The sequence below is a fragment of the Acipenser ruthenus genome, chromosome 20 (genome assembly GCF_902713425.1).
Source record: "Acipenser ruthenus chromosome 20, fAciRut3.2 maternal haplotype, whole genome shotgun sequence".
NCBI lineage: Eukaryota > Metazoa > Chordata > Actinopteri > Acipenseriformes > Acipenseridae > Acipenser > Acipenser ruthenus.
Genome location: NC_081208.1, coordinates 28,482,599 through 28,508,100, shown reverse-complemented (window position 1 = coordinate 28,508,100; position 25,502 = coordinate 28,482,599). Strand labels below are relative to the sequence as shown.

General features: G+C 39.9%; 1 protein-coding gene across 1 annotated transcript in view; it reads left to right on the top strand.

Moving 5' to 3' along the window:
- LOC117425402 (neural-cadherin-like) overlaps positions 1 to 25,502 on the top strand; it is a 47,594-nt gene that overhangs the window by 20,479 nt on the left and 1,613 nt on the right. Inside the window, exons 10-32 of the mRNA XM_058993802.1 lie at positions 444 to 614; positions 924 to 1,096; positions 1,547 to 1,714; positions 1,911 to 2,160; positions 2,613 to 2,740; positions 2,943 to 3,129; positions 3,719 to 3,862; positions 4,452 to 4,735; positions 4,914 to 6,528; positions 7,071 to 7,164; positions 7,672 to 7,856; positions 9,961 to 10,187; positions 10,857 to 11,134; positions 13,020 to 13,234; positions 14,673 to 14,800; positions 15,200 to 15,327; positions 15,609 to 15,732; positions 16,749 to 16,929; positions 17,487 to 17,653; positions 19,151 to 19,415; positions 20,861 to 21,041; positions 21,612 to 21,856; positions 24,940 to 25,094. Coding sequence (XP_058849785.1) covers positions 444 to 614; positions 924 to 1,096; positions 1,547 to 1,714; positions 1,911 to 2,160; positions 2,613 to 2,740; positions 2,943 to 3,129; positions 3,719 to 3,862; positions 4,452 to 4,735; positions 4,914 to 6,528; positions 7,071 to 7,164; positions 7,672 to 7,856; positions 9,961 to 10,187; positions 10,857 to 11,134; positions 13,020 to 13,234; positions 14,673 to 14,800; positions 15,200 to 15,327; positions 15,609 to 15,732; positions 16,749 to 16,929; positions 17,487 to 17,653; positions 19,151 to 19,415; positions 20,861 to 21,041; positions 21,612 to 21,856; positions 24,940 to 25,094 — 5,693 coding nt within the window. The remainder of the gene's footprint in view (positions 1 to 443; positions 615 to 923; positions 1,097 to 1,546; positions 1,715 to 1,910; positions 2,161 to 2,612; positions 2,741 to 2,942; positions 3,130 to 3,718; positions 3,863 to 4,451; positions 4,736 to 4,913; positions 6,529 to 7,070; positions 7,165 to 7,671; positions 7,857 to 9,960; positions 10,188 to 10,856; positions 11,135 to 13,019; positions 13,235 to 14,672; positions 14,801 to 15,199; positions 15,328 to 15,608; positions 15,733 to 16,748; positions 16,930 to 17,486; positions 17,654 to 19,150; positions 19,416 to 20,860; positions 21,042 to 21,611; positions 21,857 to 24,939; positions 25,095 to 25,502) is intronic.

Sequence of the window (25,502 nt, the reverse complement as noted above, 5' to 3'; positions counted from 1 at the left end):
AGCCCTATGTGAACACCCTTGTTTCACTCTTAAGAGATTTTTAGCAATGAAAAAACTTATTTTTATCAATTCACATGTACAAGGTACAGTAATTCAATAGCAGTGAGTGTGGAGCACTATTTAAATCTATTCAATTACCAACTTCATCAGCAATGTATTAAATCTGAATTACTGCTTTGTGTCTGTGTGTATTTATAATGTCAAGGCTAAATTTTAACACAGCCTAAGAATGCATTCATCAAATGTCTTCATCATTTGCTTGCTTTCTACATAGTATCGCCAATGAGGATACAGTATGTACATCCTGTCTCCATGAGGTTCACAATTAAATTATATAAATAACACTACTTCAAGGATCTGTCTGGTTTATCTGTTACATTCTATATCTTGATTATCCATGTCCAGTGTAACCTTGCAGGTGCTAATTGTTTTGGTTCTTACAGGAGTGATCGTCACCACAAGGAAGTTTGACCGCGAGCAGCAGAGAGAGTATGCCGTCACCGTCACGGCAACTGACAAGGCCACAGAGCCTCTCATTGGAATCTGCCAGCTCAACATCCTCATCCTGGATGAAAACGACAACGACCCCAAGTTTGAAAACCTGCATTATGAGTGTGAGTGGCTAACGGATCTTCTCTTACACACATAGATGTGTACGTTGTCTTTATAAAGGGGCAAAAGCGAATGTTAATGTTACAAAAACATTACACAAAGGAACAAAAACAAACACAAAGGAACTGCATTTTTAGCTTTTTCTTTTCAAAAGAAGAAAAATGGAATAAACTGTGCTTAAAAGTAAAAAAAAAGCAAAAACATATTATTGGTATGTGTGAAAAACCCTTAAAAATGTTTAATTTAGTTCTGAAGGGGATTTTGCATAAGGCACACTAGACGAATTGACAGAGTGCTGTTTTCTCATCTAGATTTTCTGAGAGAGGACACTATGATGGGAACCAGTTTCCTGCGTGTTGCCGCTCACGATGATGATTACGGCACCAACGCTGTCATCACTTACTCCATGTCAGGGGAGCAGCCAGAGTACCTCCGGGTCAGTCCTGTCACCGGCTGGGTGTACGTGAACGAGCCCATATCCCAGGTCGGTGGTTTTACTGATAGAATCTGAAATATACGTCGGGACACCAAACTTAACTTTTAAGGGGGGATCCTATGGGAAATATACAGCAGCAGAAATTGAACCCAGTACAGTGTGAACCTAGGACAAGACCCTTGCTGCTTGGGCTAAAGCAGGAATTCCCAAGACCAACAAGAAAGTAATTACATATAACTTCTATGCACTATTGTTACTGTTTCATAGTTAAAAGGTACAAATTGCTAGCGAAAAAACAAACTCATTCTCGCATGATACACACACTAGTTTCACACCTATTGCCCATTTTCCATTTGAAAAACAAAGCATAATTGGGCACATGAGAATCTCGCTGCATACTTCTCTTCAAGAGCTGTGTAAACAGATGTGGTGATAGTTAACGAAAAGATAGTCCCAAAGGAGTCTCCTTCACTGAGGGATCCAACTTGTTCTTCTCAGAGGTCCTACATCACTCGTGAAATCATAGCAACAGATGGTGGGAACAGGAGCAGTGCGGTGGAGCTGGCTGTAACTATCACTAACGTGAAGAATCAGCCCCCTCAGTGGGAGAAAGAAAACTATGAGGTCGTCATTCCAGAGAACACCATGAGAGACACGCCTATTGTGGTTGGTTTACTGTCTTTTAGTATTTTTTGTATTTTTAGTGAATTATTTATACTTTTACAGTGAATTTAATTATTATTTCCCAAGACTGGACTGGTGTAAAACATTAGAAATATTATTGAAAAGTCACGTCACTTGTTACGTTTGGCACAGAGAATGTAAGGGGTGACATAATTTTCTGCAATTAATTCATCCTTAGACTATAAAAGCCATATCACCTCTGGGTGACCCGAGGGTGACCTACAACCTGCAAGACGGACTCGTTCCTGAGACCAACAAGCCAGTGCGTTTCTACCTGACCCCTAACCGCGAGGACGGCTCAGCCTCCATACTGGTAGCCGAGCCGCTGGACTATGAGATCACCAGGAAGTTCATGTTGAGGGTGCGGGCGCAGAACATGGCGGCTGTTCCTCTGGCAGCTTTCACCACCGTTTACATCAACATCACAGGTGCACCCACTCAGTACACTTCAACTAGGGATTCGTATTTGTCTGAATGATAAGGCCTGGGCTGTCAGTAAGAGATAACATTGAGATCGCATGGACATATGAAGCAGTATGTTGAAGGCACTGCTATCACATAGAGTTCAAAAAACAGCTTTCAAGAGTGTATAGTATTGAAGCTCAAACCAAGGATGTTTTTACTCAGATAACATCAAGCAGCTTTAGCACAAATGCCACTCTGTACATCTGTAAATGTGGATTACTTAAGGCAGATTGGTATAAATTGAGATTTCGCAACATGATCAAATCAGAAAGCTCAGCACCAATGGATTGATATTGTTTGGTGATTCTGACTGTAAAAGAATGCTGTTTTGTATGCTTGACAGCTATGAGAATATTCAGTTGTATATTCAGTTACTCAAGATCAGCCTCTTTATTTTCTCTTCCATCTTTTACAGATGTGAACGACAACGTTCCCTTTTTTACCTCTTCGATTTATGAGGCTACAGTCACAGAAGGAGCTGAATTAGGGACCTTTGTTCTTCAAGTATCTGCCGATGACCTTGACTTGGGCCTCAATGGAAAAGTAAGTCTGGGTTAGTAATTAGAGGCTTTCACGCAAGGCTAAACAAACAATTTTCTTATTTTTTTAAATGGCATATGGCACATCGGTCACCCGAAGTTTGCAAACAAAGAAAATCTTATACTGTATGAATAACTATACATACTTATTGTAAATACAACATATCACCTGTAATCTAGGGACCCTTGCTTTGGTCGTTTTTCAGATTTCCTATTCCCTGTTAAAAGACCGGAGTGGAGACCATCAATTTTTCAGAATCGACCCCGAGACAGGTGCAATCTACACGGAAGCAGTTTTTGACCGGGAGATGAAGGGATCCTATCTCCTGGAGGTGAAGTCTATGGATGGCTGGGAGTCAGCCAGACCAGGAAAACATGGGAAGGCTAATTCAGGTACATACACAGAGCTGCTTCCTGGGTCACCGTTGAAAGCATTATTCTCAGGATGGGAAAATAAAAAAGGGTGGGAGGGGGTTAAAAGGGAGGTCTGACATAATCATCCTGTCCTGAAGGCTGGCATATATGAAACTGAAAAGCATGTACATATTATAAATTGTTAAATAATAATTTAAAAAGTAATGCTCAGAAACCTGTCAAATTTGGAAAAGCAGTTGAAGCTTGCTCTTTAACATTCACGCAATGGAGAAACGGCATTAAACAACCAGAGCACTTCAAATTGCGTTATGTAAAAAGTTTAGGTTATTGTTTTTAGCTGCAGGCTAGCATTACCCTAGTGTGAAACTGTAAACTCTCTGTAACCAGCATAAATAATTGATCTTATCTGGTGAATTATATTGGAACTTATGTTCTTTTTGATACCCATATGAAACTTAGCATATTTTAGCAGGGTTGGCCTCACTCCCAAGGGTCCCCCTTCCCATTTGCCTGCTTGTTTGCATCAGAAAAAAAGCCATCTTTAAGAAATGAAGCTGACAGAATAGGAGCATCCAAGTTTCTCATCTCTCACTTATCGCTTTTCCAGACACGGCATATGTGCGCATTTTTATCAGTGATGTGAATGATAACAAGCCCATCTTTGCTCAAAGTGTCTATGAAGTAAATGTAGATGAGGACACAGACGTCGGCTTCGTTGTTATCACTGTCAGCGCTAATGATGAAGATGAAGGTAGGTTGCGAGAAAAGAAGGGTTTCGGGGGCAAAATATATTGCATTATGTATTGTTGTTCATCGGGTGTTGCTAAGCTCAGTGATTAGACTACTGTTGTACACATTATGAAAGTAATGGTCAGGTATGACATGCTACCTAAATAGATGTACATCCCTGATTATTTGAAGAATTTTAATGAAGGCTTCACATTACCTATATAGGATAGATGATTTACATTGCCATGGAACAGATTGCATAACCTGTACCATCCTGTGTCCCTTGTCAGTATGTAACAAAGAAGCAAAAAAGGGCCCAACTGTGGCAATTAAATGAGCCATCCAGAATTAGTTCCAAAAGAACCGTTGGGGATTACTGTTATGTTTGATCAAACCCTTGAGTGCTCTATCTGTGAAAGTCAGCATTGTATTTGTTACTGTGCATTTAATGGTGAGTTAAAATATACTGCATGAGCTCGGAATAACAAAATATTCTGTTTTCAGCTGCCACGGTATCTTCTATGGTATTATCGTGCCTGTCAGATTAGGAGTTCTGTTTCTGTCTACAGTAACCCTTCCATAGTTTTCATTGTTTGGTTGTCGTGTTTTAGGCGCCAATGCCAAATTGAGGTACCAGGTTACGTCTGGGAACACTGGAGGAGTGTTCGATGTGGAGCCGGAGGTCGGTGCTGTCTTCCTTTCTCAAACCCTGGACTATGAGCAGGTCAAGAGGTACAGACTTCACCTGCTGGCTTCAGATGGCAAATGGGAGGACTACGCCGTTGTCATCATCAATGTCATCAATAAGAATGACGAGGCCCCCATCTTCTCAATGAATGAATACTACGGGAGTGTGACAGAGGAGCTGGATGGATCACCAGTGTTCATACTGCAGGTAAAGTATTGCACCTACTGAATTCAGCAGCAAATTGCATTGTTATCTTACTGGGTATTCATTTATTGGTAGCGTGTATTTCACCTATCTATTTGCATTAGAAATACTGCTTGACAGCTAGACAAATTAGCTATGTCAAAAATGATTGGAAGTTAATGGGTCCCATTTGATCTTCCAGGTGACTGCAATTGACCCTGACAAGGATGCAGACCAGGGTGCCCTGAGATACTCCCTGCATGGACAAGGAGCGGAAAGCGAATTTATAATCAACGAGGTGACTGGAAAAATCTATTCGCAAAAGACACTCAATCGGGAGGAACGGGCAGTCTGGCGGTTTGTCGTGCTGGCGACTGATGAGGGGGGAGAGGGGCTGACAGGATTCACAGACGTGATCATTAACGTGTGGGACATTAACGATAACGCTCCCGTTTTCACCTGCATGCCGGACAACTGCAATGGGAATGTGCTGGAGAACTCTCCGGTGGACACTTCCGTCATGGAGATGACAGCTACCGATCTGGATGATACGACCGTGGGTCATAATGCCGTGTTGACTTATAGAATTGTTGGGAATGCAAAGAATGACATTCATTTTGACTTGTTCAGCATTAATCCTACAACTGGAACAATCTTTGTAGCAATGGGGGCTTTGGATAGAGAAAAGATGGACAAGTACTTTTTTGTTGTGGAAGCGAAAGATGGGGGAGGCATGACAGGAACTGGCACTGCAACTATCTGGGTGACGGATGTTAATGACCATGCGCCGAAGTTCACCCAACATTCCAGCAGCGCAAGAATCTCTGAGAACAGTGACCTGAACTCGGCAGTGCTGGAGGTTTCTGCAACAGATGCGGATATAGGTGAGAATGCCCAACTGACTTTCAGTATCATCGCTGGAGACCCAGAGCAGAAGTTCTACATTGAGAACCACAAAAAGGAACAACATGGGACGATAAGACTAAAGAAGAAACTAGACTATGAGAAATTAAATGAGCAGCGGTTTAATCTTACCATTAAAGTGGAAGACCTGGATTTTTCCAGCGTTGCTCATTGCATAGTAGAGGTTGAGGATTACAATGACCATGTTCCAGTTTTCATTCCCCAATTCTATCAGCTCAACCCTTTACCAGAAAATGCCCAGATCGGTACCAGTATTACCAAGATGACAGCCACTGATACAGATTCTGGTCCAAATGGACAAATCACTTACAGTATTCTTGCAGAATCAGACCCCTACGGGCAGTTTGCTGTTTACCAAGATGGACATGTCACGGTTGCAAAAAGTCTGGATCGTGAAACGGTTGCACAGCATTATCTTATTCTACTGGCCACAGATCAGGGAAATCCTGCCCAAACAGGAAGTGCCACAGTGCAGTTGCCCCTGATTGACGTTAATGACAACGGACCAGAGTTCGAAGCCGCCTACATGCCTGTGGTTTGGGAAAACATCCCGGGGCCTCAGATTGTTCGAATGAACCAGACCTCTTTTCTTCTTCACGCGGTTGATAGAGATATCGCTGAAAATGGCTCGCCCTTTTCATTTAGCTTGCCTCAGGAGTTTCGAAACAGTACAGACTTTATCCTGAGGGACAATGGCAATAACACAGCCACTATCACAGCACTGAGGCAATTTGACAGGGAGGAACAGAAAGAGTTTTATCTTCCCATCATCATGAAAGACAGTGGGCATCCTTCAAAGAGTGCTACCAACACTCTGACCATCACCATAGGAGACGAAAATGATCACCCCCATGAGCCGGGACACAAGGAAATCTACATCAACAACCACAGAGGTAGGACTTTGTGTGTGCTTTACATTGCTCCTGTATTTATGTTGCTACTTCCTTTGGTAATGTATTGTTTACAGAGACATGTATGTCTTTATTTTTAGTAAGGGACAGTTATACTAAACCAATAAATGTGAACGATTTCCCAACAGTGAATTAGTAGAGTATACAGACAAGAAGCTTATATAGTATAGTGGAAGGGAAATACAGGGATGATAAAAAGGATCTTTTTTAGGAGGAGGGATCAGAAAATGTAGTGCTTGTTTAAAGAATCTGTTAGAATATTGGGAACAGGCAAAACATACTGTGTATAAGAATGTGGCCTACTGAATACAGAAGTTCTCCCAATGTGAAAATGATCCTTGTTATCAAACTGTGAGTGGTGGTTTCCCTCGGTGAGTTAATGCTCCCCCAGAGTTCTAATACTGCAGTTACTGGGTTAGCCGGCCTTCACTGTGGCTGACAGTCACTCGCTGTGACCGAAAGGAAAGTACTACAGAGGGAGTGGAACATCTAACTCAATTAGTATCATCTTGCTTTCCAAACAGGGAGAATGTCGACAACTGTTCTGGGTAAGGTTTACTCTCCAGATCCAGATGACTGGGACAACAAAACCTATACCTCTGAGGGACATGTACCGAAGTAAGACACTTATTCCAACCAACTCAACAGAACGAACACAAGACAAACTCCCAAAGAGGAACTGACATACAGCTATTGTTTTTCTATGTACAGTACTACAGACTAGGAAAAAAAGTAATTCCCAGGCTATTATTGGAACACTTGTTGGAATAATTTGTATATCATTATAGTTTTGTACTGTAGATAAATGGCTAAGCCTACATATTACAGCTACTTTGTTAGCTTGTTATAAAATAGTACAAAGGGGAACTTCATAGATACACCAGTGTGAAATAAAATATTAAAGGTGGTCTTGTTTTATTTTAAGGGACTTGTTTAATAAGTGCATTTGGCCGCTTATTTCATGTATATAAATGTTACCCCTGTGTAATGTGTTAGCAAAGTAGTTGTCAGCAGTTTATAGAAAAGAAAAGCCCTGTGAACTAAAGAGGAACTTTAAAAGTGAATGAATATAGTGTTCATTTGGTATGTTGCTTGCTATTACATGTTGTGCTTTCCCAAATGCAGGTACTTCATTTTGAACAAAAGGACTGGCTTTCTTATAATCAAAGAAAATGCCCCTCAGGGTAGTTATGAGTTTAAGGTCAGGGTATCGGATGGACTCTGGCCCGATGCTGTATCGAGTGTAAAAGTCCATGTCAAAGAGCTCCGAGACGAAGCAATTTACAACTCTGGCTCCATACGTCTCTCAGGTAAGACAAAGCTTTGCCATTGTTTCCATTTATAAACCGTATGTCTTCGGTGTGCGTTTACTGCCATTTCACAGTAAACTCAATGAATCCTCAGATAGAGTTTTATTTGTTAAAGGATTCTTGTTTGTGTGCTCATTTGCTTCTGCTTGGCAGATTTTTTGCTTGTCACAAATGGATTCTGATAGGCCGTCTCAGCAAATATATTAACAAAAGCAAAGAACATGTCATTGAAAGGGAAGATCATCTGATTTGAAAGCTATTGTATAATTGCATCTGCAAGAAATCATGCTGATCAAACCTAAGCTTCATTAAGAAATATAATAAAGCTCTACTCATCTCTCGAGGCTTGGTTTCTAAACCAGCTTAAGTCCCTCCCAAAAGTGAAATTAGTTTGGTGCTTGCTTATTGTACAAAAAAAAAATCACTGTACAATTTAGCATAACTTATAGTTTATCGTTGACAAATGGTCAGCAGGGAATTGGAAAAGCTTCCATGGTGTCCACCTATTACCTATATTACTGTGTAGCCTGACTATTAGTCCACTAGGTTTTTTTGTTTGTTGGGATTAAAATAGACACAGCTGCTTTAACAAAAATTTTACCTGTGTCCTAAATTTGCACAATTTTTGAAAAAAACTGCCACAGAACTAGGAGGAAACACCCAAAACACGTGTAGGAGGTCTTAAGTAAAACCACCTGCTATTTCTGTGTATCATCAACATTTTGTTTTGAACACTGCATAGGTTTCTGAACACTTTGCATTATACTTGCAAAGTTACCATTTGATTATACCTCTCTTTTGCGTGGGAGGGGATCAGCCTTTGCTGGCTTTGAAGAATATGTTTGAGACAGACTCCACTGAGAGATTTTAATAGGATTCTTTATTCTTTAATTCTTTAAGCCATAAAAGTGCAGTGAGAATAGTAGTTTTTGGTGTTTTTACAATATTGGCTTGGGATTAACAGAGAGATCTAAAAAACTGTGTTGTGCCAATGTTCACACACACACACACACATATACAATACAGGCTCCGGCCGTATGTTTACGTTTTCAGCACAAGGGGCCGTACTCACGCAGCTGCATCCCCTTTGTACCACCAAACTCCTCCCTGCAATCAGCCCGGTGTCATGGTTTATCCAATCGCTCCCGTATGCTGATCGCAATGGAGATGTTTAGAGTACTTGCAGTTACGCACTTTCCCCAAGATGGACGACTTCCGGTTTCCGTCTACGGGGAAGTATACTACTAACCTTACCCGGCGTCCTTTTTGATCGGGAGGGAGATTTACAACATTGATTCTTTCTCTCTTTATCACACCCTCCTTTTTAGTAAAATGGCTTTCAGATTTGTAATATAGGAATAGTAATTAGTCTTGAAAGGTACAGGACTGACAGCCGTGGCAGATGAGGTCTGATGCATGCACAGAGCTCACTGGGCAATACAGTGTTCTGCCAATATGACTCAGTCCAGCCCTGGAGGGACTAGCCACTTGGATGTCTAGAGGTCATGTCTGGTAGTACGGCCATCCAATCTAAGTCTTTGTCCACAGTTCGATTTTAGAATAGTTTTTTCATATCTCCCAAAGCTATAATACATGGCATTGTTTCTCTGTATTTGTCTGATTTACTGTCTTCTTTATCCTTTTGCACTGGAAGAAACAAATAACCTGGTAATGTAGAACTGGAAAGAAATGTCTAATGAATCTGGAAAGAAAAATATTGACCGAGTGCCCAATTCAATTAACTGTTAGCTGGGGAAAAAAGCATTTTTCGAAAAACATATATAATTTCACATAATTAAGAAAGTGGACGTGGTTATATTTTTTATTTCAAGGCCTTTTCAATGCCGTTTTATCGAACATGTTTAATGCATTTTTCCAAGCTAAAAGTTAATTGAATTGAGCCCCATGTCTTCTTTAAACCCCTCTTCAAGAATAGCCGAGACATAGGAGTGACAACAGTGAGCTGGCATTGATAAAGACCACAGAGCCATCATCTTTCCCTTTTCAGACTTTCAGCATGGACTAAACCTTTTCCCTTTTCTGGAGTGTGCATGCATGTTTTGTGATGGGGCCCTTCGGGTGCTATATTTGTGCCGTTGTTCAGATATCACGGCAGAGGAGTTTGTTCAGAAAGGGGAAGATGACAAGAGCAGGTACGAGACTTTCGAGGAGTTTCTGGCAGAGATCTTCCCTGCTCCCCCAGACAACATCAACGTGTTCAGTGTGATGAACGTGAAAGACAGGAGGACTGACGTGAGGTTCTCTGTGCATGGCTCCTCATACTTCAGACCAGAAAAACTGCACGGATACGTTGCAGCCTACAAACAGGAGGTAGGCACTGTTTGGCAACATTAAACACTTCGGATTGAACATTGTATGCTTTGTATTGACCAAAATGTACTGTGCTATTGCCCCCAAAATGTACGGCTACAGTATATAGTACCAAGCTTTCTACTTCCATGAAACATTACATTTCTGGTTTATGTGTTACTGCATGTGAAAAAAAACTCAAATGAGAAATTTGGCAAAAACAGAATGTCTCCCCCTCAGTGGGGTAAACAAAATAAACCGTAAAAGGAGGCATGTTAGGATGAAAGATTTTAGACACAATGTTACATTTGAACTCGGTTTTCCGGATACATAAATAAACTTTACCCTACTAGAGCATGTGGAGTGGGGAATGTGATGATGGCTCAGACTGATGAAATTGCCCTGATTCTCAGAACTTTGAACAGCTCCCTTCTGTGAATAATGACTTATTCTGTGCACTGAACCCTACTGCTCTCCAGCTGCACATTCACACACTCTCTGAACAGGCTGATAACACAGAGGCCGAGCAGGAGATCCTGCATTCACAGATGACATGAAATCTCAAGGGACATGTTGCTTACACTCTTGGAAATATTAAAGCCAAACGATAGCAATTCTTCCTGCTCCTCACTCTCTCTCTCCCCCGTAAACGGCAGTGTATCACACCCCCTCTGCCTCCCTCTCTCTCAGCTGCAGTCGGTTCTCCAGTTGAATGTGACCCAGGTCCATGTTGATGAGTGTGTACAGACTGACTGCAGAGACAGCGCTGGCTGCTCCAATCACCTGACGGTTAGCGACACGCCCACAGTGGTGGATTCTGGGAACATGTCCCTAGTCTCTCTGACAGTGGGAGTCGATGCGGTATGCACCTGTAGCAGCCGAGAGCATCTCCACCAATCGTGTTCCTCTTACCCAAGAAACCCCTGTCACAATGGCGGCATATGCATGGGCAGCCAAAATGGATACAGGTAAGACACATTAGAAAGGTAAGACATGGGGCTTTGCAGATTGATGAAATGTTGTTGTGACTTGGCTTTCGGTAGACTATGTAAAACATGATTTTAGGGTAAGAGGTTATAAGTACATTATTTCTTTCATTTATTTATTTTTTAAAATTTAGTCGTCGCCAATTTTTTACCCCGGTTTTTCTCCCCAATTTTGTATGCCCAATTATTATCTGTATCCTCGGCTCACCACTCGCAACCCCCCCACTGACTCGGGAAACAGCATCTGGAACACACGTCCTCCAAAACGTGCTCCTGCCAAGTCATTTTTCGCACTGCGGATCCACAGCGAGGCCACCAGACCTATAGTGCCGGAGGACAACACAGATCTGGCGGCTCCACTGCAGAACCACAGGCGTCCTATCTGGATTCGAACTTGCGATCTCCAGGCTATAGGGCTATTCTTCATCTATAGAATGTTATTTTCACTCTGAATTGGGTGAATTTCTAGGTCCTAATACCTAGGGAGTGAATGGACTTGATTGTATCAGAAATATAGAAGTCTGGAAAATGTTCTATGGAAAAATGTTAGGGGACTTGCAAGAAAACTATGCAAATGATTTTTTAATGCCTTGGTAAAACACATTTCAAATGACACAGTTTGCATGGCTAATTTGCTGTGTACTACACAGGTTTGCTTTTAACATTAGATACTGCAATATTTGGTCTTTTACCCATTAGGCAGGCCAGCTTTGATGTCCTCATGGTCCTTCACAGCGTAATCATGTGATTTATTTAAGAAAATAAGTCCTCACCACTGATCAAAGGTAACATAATACAGGGCTTCAGTTCACAGTTATGTATAAGCATGGAGAAATAATGATGAATCAATTGCTGTGCAAATGCACTGTGGTTAAAGCACATATTAATACAGCTGAATTATAGCACAGGTTTGGTTATATTGGCCCAAAGTGTTATTTTAGCATTTTGTTATCAAAATAGCTTTGGTCTAGGCTATTACTATAAGTAGCACTTTAAGAAGAAAATGTGCCTCTTTCTCCTCTACTTGCAAGATAATATACAGTAATTCACTTGAAAACATCAGCAAAAAGAACCACTTAAGTTGTCTGGTCTAAAGTGGTTATAAATCACTAAATTGGAAGTCACATATTTTCAGTGATCTCTCAAGCATTCGCAGCACACCACACTGAGCAAAGTCTGCAGATAACCGAGTGATGTTCAGAGAAAAGCACAGAAAAGGCTAAGTGAGGCATGTTTTTGATGCAGATGTAAATTGCAGCAGTCATTAGAAAGGTGCAGTATAAAAAGAATCTCCTGGAGGCTGCATGTACGCTGTGTTATCTACAGTGTGAAATATTGGGGCAGGGCTCATCATTTAGAGCAGAGTATGCAGTTTTAAATGAAAGGAAAAAGGAATGGCTTGGAACAACTAGTGCTGTGAACCTGCAATTTCAGGATTAAGCTACTTGGCCCAAAAATACAGACTCTTTTGTAATCCACATTATTCTCAGATACAGGTTTTATTTGTTATTTATACAGTGCATTATGGTTTATATTTGTAAGTATATAGTAATCATTTATTATTTTATTGAAGTATAGAGAGGCTACGGAAAAGAAATGCAGTATCATTTCCTATTGTAATACATGCATTTTTTTTTCAAATAATAGGAAATAAGGAGGTTTCAGCCACAAAGGCTTAAATCCACACAGGTTGTGACAAGTTTTTAGAGCTTATATATATATATATATATATATATATATATATAATATATATATATATATATATATATATATATATATATATATATATATATATATATATATATATATATATATATATATAAAAAAAGTGTTGATGTTTTTGTTTATGTGTTATTTGTTTCCTCAGGTGTCAGTGTCCTCCTCAATTTGAAGGCCCTGACTGCCAGCAGACCAAACACGGTTTCCATGGCAATGGCTATGCTTGGTTTCCCCCCTTAAGGCCTTGTTTTGAGAGTCACCTCTCTTTGGAGTTTATCACTGAGGTTGCAGATGGGCTGCTTCTTTACAGCGGGCCTGTGGCAGAGCCTGGGTTGTGGGACCCTGAAGACTTCATTGCAATAGGTATTTCATGATAAATAGATGGACATTTTTTGACACAGTTTAGATGCCAAGGAAACATTTTAGTTTCAATAACTTAAGCAGCAATTTAGGTAACACTATGGCAACCATTCAGTACACTCTCTTATTGTTTAGTATTGCAGCATGCAGGGAGATTAAGTAGTTCTGCGTGAAGTCTTTCATTATAAAACTGATAGAACTGTTGGCATATTGAATATTATTTCTGACGAATTTTTCAAGATACAGTAACTTGAATATCTTCCACATTGCTGAGAGCATACTGAACCTTGGGGCCTTTTCATTTCTCCAAGGTTACTGTAAATGTCTGTGTTTCTCAGCCCTGCTTTGTAGCGGGTGTTCTATATGAACCATTGTTCTGTCCTTCACTGCCTTGCTCTGAGAAATGCTGAAGGTGGCCCTCAGTGGCGACAGGCATTCAAGTAAATAGCAGAGGTTAACACACACACACACACACACACACACACACACACAAACACACAGAATATGAAATTATATATTTCATATATTAATAAGTAGTTATCCTCAACACTCACTAAATTGTAACAAATAATGATATATATACAGCAAAGCTATATTGATAGGGAGCTAAAGAAAAAGCAAAATTATGTACCCTTCCACTGTAATTGAGCAATAGGTCTTTGGCTCCTTTGTTAATTCTTTTTATTTTTACATACAGCAGCTCATTTTAAAAGCAGGACTGATGTAAGAGGAATGTAGACAGGGAAAAAAAAAAAGATTAAAAGGAAGCCTGTGTAGAAAGCAGAAATCTTAGTACAGTACGTATCAAATTGGCTCTTGTCAAAATGCATTACAATATTAATAAAAAAAGCCTAGTCCTGCTGAAGCAATTCTCAGTCACTCTGTAATGACTTGCAGCTGAAGCCCCAGTGCATTTTATGACACATCCTATCATGATTAATCTCAATTAGAGTGAGCAGAACTAACTGTTTGCTTGTTTGATCAGTTTTAAGGCATCTGCATTCATTACTTGTAATTACTTGTAATGTACACGTAAAGAGGAAAGCAAATTTAGTGAAGTCTTTTATCTTCAATGAGCCTGCTGTAGTTCTGTAGCACACAATTTATAGATATAGTCTATAGTGTAAGGTAGAGTGGACTAAAATATGGAGCAAACATACAGTAAAGGAATTATATCGTACTATAAAACTAAACAAAAGTGCAGTAGATTTCACATTCGAGCAGATCGACTGTAAATGTTGTTTACTGATAACAGTAATAAAGAAGACAAATGTTCCTCCTATACTGTGCTGTATTACAGATTAGACCCCAACTAAACAGGCAGTAAGTCAAAAGCCAACAAGAGCTCAGAATTTGTGTGTCACAGTCAATTCTCTTTTGTGTTGCCCTTTTAAAAGTTGTTATCATTTTTTTTATTTGTATTTTTTTTTGTATATCTTAGAGCTCATAAACGGTACTCCAACGCTGAAAGTCAACCATGGCTCAGGCACACTGGTGCTAAAGCTGCCGAGTCATGTTAACACAGCTGACAGAAGGTGGCATCGATTGGATGTGAGAGGCAACAGCAAGGTGGGGGCCATCATTTAAACCACTTGGGTCTACTTGACTTGTAATTTTAACTTCTCAAATGCTTACCACGGGAATGATAGTGTACCACTCTGCTTTTAACTTTTCTTTACTATATTCACTTGATGTTTACCATGCTTGTACGTTGTACTACACTTTGTTATGCTTTCAACAATATAATCTTTGATAAAGGTTCCTAGTGAACGACACAGTGTTTATATGGATGCCCACATAGTTAGGGGTTGGTTGTCTGTACTGCCTTAATCTGCCAGACAAGACAACCACCTTCATTGTACAGAGATACGACATCCCATAGCAGGGATATTCAGCCCCAATAGAGAGGCTATTGCACCAAATTCAAATCGTCATCTTGAAGTAAACAGGAATGTGTATTGTCTCCAGGAAGTGCGCTTCACTCTGGACCACTGCAGCAGTGGTGAAGTCACAGAGATCGAGGGTCTGGGAAACTGGCTGTCTTCAGAGGACCACTCCAACTGTGAGGTCACAGGGGAAACTCCTAATCACGACAGGTAATAGTAACTAAAACAGTAACCAATATGTTGTACACACTGTCTTGGAACTTTAATTATCTTTTCATCTCAACCACAATGCAAAAGAGCCGGGCTCGCCTGCATTCATGGTTTAAATGCTTTTAGTGCTTGTCTCATCTCATTGACAGGGAACAGGATCTGTAAACAGCAGTGTATCACAATACTGCCCATTACACAAGCTTACCAAAAACATTGAATTCCCATTGAGAGGCGGACTGTTAGAGGATGCTGAATCGTGTGTTTTTGTTTCTTTTTTTCAGGCACCTCAATGTGAACCAGGTGCTGCAGCTGGGTGGGGTTAAAGAGGCTCTCCCATACAGCTACCCTCAGCTACAGCACAAGCACTTCACTGGGTGCATCCGGAACCTCATCATGGACAGCAAGGTAAAGAGAGCTGCTGTGAAAATACGATGCAGGCAAAAATGCTGCATAATAATGAACAAAAGGAAAATAAAGGTGTGTTCATTGATGTGATTGAGGTGCCGAGGCTAAGTAGTGGAAATGTTGTTAAAGTTTCAGTGTGTTATCTTATGCTTGAACACTGCCTCTCTGTCAGCATCACTCGGGAGTTTATTTTTAAAAGCAGGGCTTGCCACTCATGTAACAGCAGCTGCTTCAATATTTCAAAGATATTCCGCCAGAGATACAAGGCAGCAATAATGGTTAGGCTTTAAAATAAATGCATTGTCTTGAAGAATTAACACGATATTTTCATCTGTGGTGTTTTAAAAGCTGTTTCCCTGCCTCTTTCCAGTATAGGCTTCAGTATTAATGTTATATAACCCTTGATCATTGTTGAAGTTTTCATTATTTTTAATCTTTAATCTGGGTCATTATGGCCACCTAAAGGGAAACTTGGCATTGTGAAATATCACAGTTATCTTAACTAATGTACAGTATATTTCTTCTTGTTTAAGCGGCGTTGAATGTCATTTTTGGTTTCATTCGTTACATCCTGGTGCATTCTTAAAACCTACCTCTGTGGCCTCAACAAGGTTCTCAAACAGGGCTGCTGGTACACCAGAGTGTAACCATTAACCTCTCCCCCCCTGCAACACTGTGCCCCTAGTTCATGTAAGAAGCACATCGGTAATAAATACAAGGTAGAAATGTTGCAGGGGGGCAGGTTAATGGTGTAACAACTGTATATAGAGAGAAGCCACTGTTGAGAGCCCAGAGTTGCTTTAAACTTCTTTTATAAAATCATCAGGAAGTGATGCCTGAAGCAGAAAACAAAATACAATGTGATATTTCATACCCATACCAAGCTTCTTTATATTCATTCAATATTCAAGATGCATCAAGAACACATTTAATCAAGTCTCTGAAAAATGTATTAATTTAATGCATAGAAAAAAAGGCTATGTGTATTGTAATTATTTTATCTTCTTCCCTCCCAGTTCTATGACCTTGGGTCTCCAGCCGAGTCATTGAACAGCTCCCCGGGCTGTGTGGTGACCGATGGCAACTGTGTTAGCATGGGCTACCCGTCCTGCGGACAGCAAGGGAGGTGCCAAGGGGAGTGGGGCTCCTTCAGCTGCCAGTGTCTGCCAGGGTTCAGCGGGCACCAGTGTGAAAAAGGTAACAGCTGCCACACAGGCAACCTGCAGACTTCTTCTTTATTGGAGTGCCTAAGCAATAATATACTAGCATGAGCGAGCATAGCTGCTTGAGATTTAAAGTGTGATTTAAAGCAGGAGCCGGTGCAGTGGATGGCACTGGCCTGCAAACTTCAGCACCTGTGCAATTAGGAAACTGCTGACATGCCTGATGTGTGCCTGCTGGTATCATTTCTCGTTACTTACGTTACTTACAGGCATTGCTACTACATTATTAAATATAAAGAAAAATAGAAAATAAACAATACTGTTATTGTAAAACTAACAGGTAGGGGGCATTACATGAGTTTTGAGTTGTTCCTTGATAGTGCTAATAATGTGTTATTTCTTTAAGTAAAGAATAGGGCAGGTATTCCATTGAAAACCGGTTCCATATTGCTAATTGATATACAGGTACTTGCACAACTTGGCCTCATGCCTACTAGTGAACAAGCACACAGTCTCTGTATTAGTATTGCACTGCAGGTATCTAAGAGCTACAGAGACATGTTTACCAGAGAGCCTGTTTCTGTCTGGCAGTGACCCCTGAGTACTCGCTAGATGGCAGGAGCTACATCCAGTACCAGCTGGCTGCCTCGCTGCCTGCCAGGAAGACCCAGTTGCAAGTCTTGATCCGGACCCGCAAACACAGCAGTGTCATCATGAGCATGGCCTCAAAAGAGCGAGCCGAGTATGTCAGACTGGAAGTGAGTCCATCATGAGCAACCCTTATCACTGCCTTCCCACCTCCTTTCATGAAAATGTTCATAGATTTTTTTCTATAGATTACCAAAAATTAAACTGCTGCTTCCTTATACCTAATTGCGTCTTGTGCTGTATACCACATTCTCTGATTACAGCTGGGACATTGCAGTGGAACTGACCTACAGCACAGGAAGTGATTAGGTATAGAAAGCACAAGAAAAGGACTACTGATATTTTAAAGCCAGGGTTGGTACTTCTTTAATCAGTGGTATATACTGTAGATTGCTATATAGTAGGCCATACTAGCGTAGACCATTGATATAGCCAGTTAACTTTCATTGGCTCAAACTTACATGACCTGCAACTTTAAGCTAATGGGTCTTTCCATGAAAATGGTATTAGAATTGAATTGATATTAATGACTTTAGCAAGGTATTAACAAACTTTACATTTCCATGAACAGCCCAAATGTACAAATATTTTAAAGTAGTTTTCCATTTACATAATAAGTCACAGTTTATAAGTTTTGTCTCAAGGGATGGCGCTCCCATTTATTTCCGGCCCTCTTAGCAAACTGACAGCTAAACAATAGTCTCTGACATGCATGTGTTTAAATAGCCATTAACCACAAGATGCAATGCATGCTTAAAATTCCAGTGCAATGCACTACATTCCATTCAGTCAGTTAGACCTTTTATTGTATCCCCTCTGAACATAAAAGTCCTCCTGTGTTAAGCCTGAATCCATCAGACCCCCTGGCCTCTTTCGGGCTTAATAAGATTCTTTTAATTTTTAAAATAGTTTTCCAGTTTATCAAGCGGAATCTTTAGTAATGCACATGAAGTAATTCGCACAGACACTGCACCAGTCTGTGCCTCATAATAAATACATGAGCTCCTAGTTCTGTAGCCATTGATATATCCCAGTTTGGGACTAAGAACTGGTGTAAACTGCAAATATTCAATACAAATTACAGTAAATATTACTAACAGACAATTGAATGTTGAATCTTCATGGTTAAAGGAAAACCTGTCCATTGACTGGCCTTCTAGCAGAAAGTACTGAATAGAAAAGTTGACTAAAGACTGACGTGAAGAATGTTCTATTGACAGAGATAAAATATTAAGCCAGACACCGACACAAATGCTGCCAGCAGTCTAATGCTAAAATGAGAAAGAGGAACGAACCAAGTGAGTTTGGGACGGCAGTCTCAGTTTTTATCTGAGGCAGGTATGAGCCCACTCTGGAAGTCATGGAGAGGAATATGTTTCACCTATTGTATAACATTCCATTCTCTTTTGAGTAGTTAAAAAAAAAAAAGCCAGATGTTTATATATATCGCTGCTCTTGATAGATGGCAAGTAATAAAATATAAATTGCTCCGTATTTACTCTAATTACTGCTTTCGTTATTGCATAGATTAACTTCCACAAAACGCTTTTTCTAAACTAATTGGGCCCTATGAGTGCACTAAGCGAATTTGTTTGTTTTTTGGCTAGGTGTTCGAGGGGCTGTTGTCAGTGTTCTACAATCTCGGAGATGGAGACTACAGCATGAAGCTGCCATCCTACCGGGTTGACAATGGGGAGTGGAATATGGTGCACCTGGATCGCCATGACAACGAGTTTACCCTGCGTCTGAATGGAGGAGTGGGGCGGAGGGAGCTCAGCTCAGCTCTGGGAACAAGCCGAGAGATTGTCATCGACCCTAGTACAGTGGTGGTCGGTAATGGCTTCCCCACCAGTGACAACAAGAGCTTTCAAGGTACTTTGGGCTCCCCTTGTACAAGTTTGCAGTGGTAGTAAAAGCATAGTAGTAATTCAAGGTTAAATATTCATAATGCCAGAAGACAGGCGCTAGAATGCATAGACTATAATAGTGTAAGTCAGGGCTGTCCAACCGATGGCTCTTTATCCATAAATTACTCATTTAGCTCCACAGTATGGTTCTTTTGGTGTATCCCATTTAAGGTTTTTAGTTCCTAGGTCAAAGCCACTACTCAAAATGCAGCGTATTGAAGTAGTGTTTAAACATGTATGTTTAATGAGCTAAATCCTACTGAAGTGGCATTAGTGTAGTTGTTACTACTTAGCTTTTTAGTAAATGTTATCAAACTGGTATGATAACAATAACACCCTTTCTTCTGTAGAGAAATATTCAATCTCACAGAGACCCATTATTTATTCTATTTGTTTTGTTTTGGTCACAGATGTATTCATTTATTAATTGATTGATTTATTTATTTAGTATTTTTCACAATAAATGTGTTGCTCTGTTGTTTTATTTATGCAGCTTTCATGACTAATTCATACAACTGAATTATTCATTAGACTCAAAGGCAGACCGTTGTAAATAAATAAAAAAAAAGGTTTATATTGAGATGCCTGAGTATTCTTTCACATGTTTTTGAAATCATTGAATTATTTTGTTAAAAAAAGGAAATCTAAAAGGAACGACAGAAATGGGAAAGTAGCTTTTTTTACTTCCAAGGAGAGGGTTTAGCAATAAAAAAATCAGTGTTTTCCTCTTTAAAATAATGAATACAATGTAAACCCATTAAGTAAACTAAAGCAATAATAACTCCCCTGAACCTCCAACCATCCATCATTTAGTATTCAACTTGTAACAATTAAGCTAGGGGAATAAAAAGCCAGCTTCTTACTGTAGGCTTTGCTTTGATTGTAAGAATAAAGAAGAATGTAAGTGACACCCATTGCATAACAGTATTAGCATTGACACCCTATATTATTATTATTATTTTATTTCTTAGCAGACGCCCTTATCCAGGGCGACTTACAATTGTTACAAGATATCACATTATTTTTACATACAATTACCCATATATACAGTTGGGTTTTTACTGGAGCAATCTAGGTAAAATACCTTGCTCAAGGGTACAGCAGCAGTGTCCCCCACCTTGGATTGAACCCACAACCCTCCAGTCAAGAGTCCAGAGCCCTAACCACTACACCACACTGCTGCCCACAGATAGAAAATCTGGTGTTTTTAAACAGTCATAATAATTATAATCTATAGTACTAATATTAAACAGGGTTTATTTTATTTTTTTTTAAACTGTGTCTTGTCTCTGTCCCGTACTAATGCTGAGGTATTAATGCATGAAAATCTTAGTATAACATGCTAAACTACACTGGTGTGGCAGTAGCAGTTCATAATCATTGCGTCTGTCTGTTTTCTGGTCCCGTCAGGCTGTATGCGGGATCTCCGGCTGAATAACCGCTACGTGCCTCTGGACTCCAAGAGGACGGAGCTGGCGTCCATCGTGAGCGCTCAGGGAGTCAGTTTGGGGTGCTCCTCTGACGCCTGTAAGAAGAACAAGTGCAGCCCCCCCTTTGTCTGTGTAGACCTCTGGAGGATGCACGACTGCAGGTAACAGACAGAGACACCTTCAAAAGAAACTGGCAAAGGAGCGTGTTCCACCCCAGGAAATACAGCTAAAGATCTTCATGTTAGATGAAGAACAAGGATACCTTCTGCAAAATAAACCCAGTTAAATCTAAAGGGTCTAAACAATTTACCAAAATGACGCATCAATAACAGTGTACGTTGCTCTTTGTAAAAGGCTGTCTCTTGCTCCATTTGTATAACAGGTGAATTGACTACCAAACATCTGCTTTTCTCTTGACAAAGATAGCACTCCTGCAAACGCAGGGTGTAACGGAGGGGAATGTCTCTTCTGGAAGACTGTGTGCATCGTCATGCCATGTTCTCTACCTCTTCCAGAAGAGCTTGTCTGCAGGATAGGCTTTTAGCCTAGAAGAACAGAAGAGAATAGGTCTTAAACTGCTAATTACAAACTTTTTTTTTTATTTTATGTCATTTTACCCTTCACAGACTGGTTAGGGGATGAACAAGCCCCTTTGCCTAGTAGTGGGAGAGTTGTAGCAGAAGAGGTAAAGAAATACACCCAACCTGATGATGTTGTGTTGTTTATTTCAGATGCCCTACTGGCCACATACTGATGGAGAACTCCACTGGCAAATTCTGTGTCTTCACCTTGTGTGCCAACCGGCCGTGCCACCATGGTACCTGCATCGCCCAGTTCCCGTCGAAATTCAGCTGCCACTGCCCAGAGGGCTACACAGGCCGGCACTGCGAAATCACGCTGGCTATATACCATGATGATGTGGGGCTCAGTTTCAGCTCCATGTTCGCAATCTGCATTTGCTTTCTGGCGCTCTTAGGTAGCTATGGCAACTATATTTTGTACTACCTGTGGTGATTTTCTTTTTTTCTTTGTCATTTCCACTGTCACCCTTGTGGGCCCTCATGATGTGTTCCTGTTGGGAAAACTGGTTTCCTTAACAAACTGGACACTCCTGTTTCCTTTAATCCTTTACCTTATCTGTTTCTTGTCTGTATATTTTTCTGTGAAAATGGCTATCTACCTCTGTTGTTCATTGTGAAAGCACTGACTTGAACCAGGTTAAGTTTGCATTACATAATGAGAGACACTGAATGCAGATTTATTTTCACGGATAGGAATTGGAGTTTTTAATTGATCAAAAAAAAATCTTCAGAGCAATTTTTTTTTCCATCCTTCGGTATTTAAAAAAAAAAAAAAAAAGTTTTGCTTTTCTTGAACAAAACAAGTTTTGTAGCTGTATTTGTTTATCCTAATCTTCCAAACACTACACCCCCACGCAGAAGCCTCTTTTGTAAAGACTCCTACATCCCACAGAAAATTCTAAAACTGTTAAATATCCCATTTATCAACACATGCACACATTGCCGGAAACATGCCTTACTCGGAGTTCATTGTTACATTTTGGCCCAAAGAAGCAGTTTAAAAAAATCAAATAAAAATGAAAAAGGATTTCTGTTCCAACAGTTTAGCTTTTCGTTGCTGCTTTTCCCTTAACGGTTGGCAGCTGCACAAACCAGAAGTAATCCTTCATTTTAAAGTACATTCATGCTCGGAGTGATACATTTAAAATGTGTTCAAAGGTTAGAAACAGACAGATTGAGAATTGTCTGCGGATACATCCAGGGAATTTATTGTGGGCAATAGTTTGTTCTCTCTACGTCAAGATAAAGACTAGACACAGAACTAATTCCCAGCTGAAGGTGATATTCTTCTGAATGTGCTGCACTGTAGTTCAGTTTTTTGGGGCTATTGCAGAGAGAGTTTGTATTGAGTCCTAGGCATGTGCAAAAATGGTTTATTGTCTTCCCCTTTAATGTGTTATCCATTACCTTTGATTTTAAAGGGATCTTTATTTACAATATCAGTTGCCTTGTACCATGGGTTAAATTTGTGAAAGAAACCAAGAAGAGCAAACATAAACATTGCAGCTAATTGGCTGCCAGTATTTTTGGAATTATAGTCAGAATACAGACAAACGTGAGTCTACCTGCCCACATTCTTAGCTTAAATTGCAGACTGGAGTAAACCTTAAAATGAAGTTTGGAAAATGGAAAATGGAAAGTCTTTTTTGGTAAATAGAAAAGATGGTTGCCTTTTATGTTATGGGGCATACATAGTCGTCTAATAATAACTCCATGTAATAATAATCAATTTGTTCATGTAATAACACAGTAGTCAACGTCTAAGAGCAGGGACCACTAGTAATGTCCTAGTTACTACAATGTAATTGCATGGTTATTCATGCCGTTGTCTAAAGTGCCACTGAAAAGTATATATATACTGTCGTGCTGTAGATTATTATTATATAATGTTAATATTATTGAGGCGAGCGTATGTAAATCCACACAACAACAGTTATTGTAATGCTGAACTGGCTTTATTAAGTAACAGGATGCTGGTACAATTACCTTTCAACACCTGTGAATTGCTCTAGCTCCAGCACGGAACGTGTATCCACGGTGAATCCACACTACTGTATAAGCCTGCAAGCAATCAACCAAACTGGAACAGGAACAGTATCCCCTTTTACTCTAGCTTTTAATTACATCCGGTCTAAACACGTCCTGCAATTGGACAGCAGACAGGAAGGACCGGTAATAGCACAATACAATAATAAACCCCCAGGGAAACAAACCCCTGTAACAATACTGTCAGAATGTATTCACCAGTTTAAATCAAAAAACAAATCTGTGTTTCATTGCAGAGTCATTTTTTTTAAGGTTTTGCTTTTTCTACACTAGAAGCCCTGTATATGTTGTAAATAAAGATTTATATTTTTTATTGAAGGTCATAGTCATCTTTGTTGGATGTTACATTTTTGTGGGAATGAGGAAACAATTATTTCACTACATTATGTAATGCCTTACGCCAGTTCTAAGGATACATGATCGCACTGCGTTGTGCCTGGAATCATTTTTAAATAAAAAAAGTCTGTCTCAAATCCCCTATCTGTCTCTCTCACTTATTTCTGATTTTCATCACTTTCTGTTTATCGCTCATCAGTCTCAATGTCTTTCCTTATTTGTGTATATTCGTTGTCTGTCACACAACTGATTTCTGTATATGTTGTTTAAATGTACTGTATATAATGATTTTTTAAAAAAATATATACCTTTGCTATAATAATTGATGACTTCAGAAACCAGCACGATGTGTTAGGGCATTTGTAATAAGACAGGAATTCTCCTCACTTATTGCAAAGCATTTTTCATATCTTGTTACATTTAAAGCACTGTAAATGGTATTTGTGCAGTTATGATGTGCATGGGATATTCAAAAAGTCCTTCAATTTCACAAATGTTTACCATTTTGCCAATTACTTGAGGGGATTTTTGTGGGGATTCCAGCTTTTCCAGCTGGTCTGTACAGTGTCACTGGCATGCCACATTGACAGTGTGTTACACATACTGTAGATACACAGTATTGTCTATAAGACACCACACTGGGGTAGCTGATGAACATATTAAGTGTGCTTTATAATATATAGCTATTGTTAACTTTAAGTATTGGGACAGCTGAATAAATGCGGAAAGACTAGGAATCACTATACTCACTTCTAATATATTCAAAACATTTTAATAAGCAAGCCATCTGTCAAGCGCACATACTGCAAAATGTAGAATCTTCATGAACGCAGATTGGGAATGGAGCATTTCATGGTTATTTAATTTGCTGAAACGCGGGACAGGGTTCAGCTTCATTTCATCAACTGAGATTTGGTGGTATTTCCATACATGTTTCATTAATGATAGTTCATATCGCGGTTTAGTCACGGTACTACAGAAACTGCAAAGAAGGTAAGTCATTTGTTGTAAAAATGTTCTTTCCTTTACTGGCAGATCTTTGCTATGAGTTTGTTTGATTCTCACCATTCCCCCCCATTCCCATGTGCGCATACAGTGCTCCTATTGGGTATTTTTCTATGGACCCGCTGGAGGAGTTATAAAGGATTAAAAGAAGGTGTTTATCATGTGGCTGCGCACCGTGACGGCTGGGAGGGCACACGTGAGAATGTGCTGAACTATGACGAGGAAGGGGGAGGGGAGCAAGACCAGGTAAGAATGGAGGCTAGTTATTCAAAAAGCAGAATAATTATAATAATAACCACGATCTGTGGATTTCTGTTGTATCAAAAGGCCCCTCACAAACTACACATCTTGGACCAAAGCTGAACCCAGATTTCTACCCAAACCCACCCAGCTGGCTAATGTAATGTTGTTATACATATAATGTATAATTAAACCTTGTGGTGTTTTACCAACATGTTAGGTTGATCCTGATGCTTAAATAGCAGGTCATGATCAACTCTTGTTTTTTCTTCATGAAATCTGGCAGACACGGGTTGGTCTTGTACATGAACAACAATACAATTACTGGTGCACACTCCTATTATTTAAATTTATAATTTTAAAATCACTTTCCCAGATCACACAACAACATAACAAAACTCACTAATTGAGCAA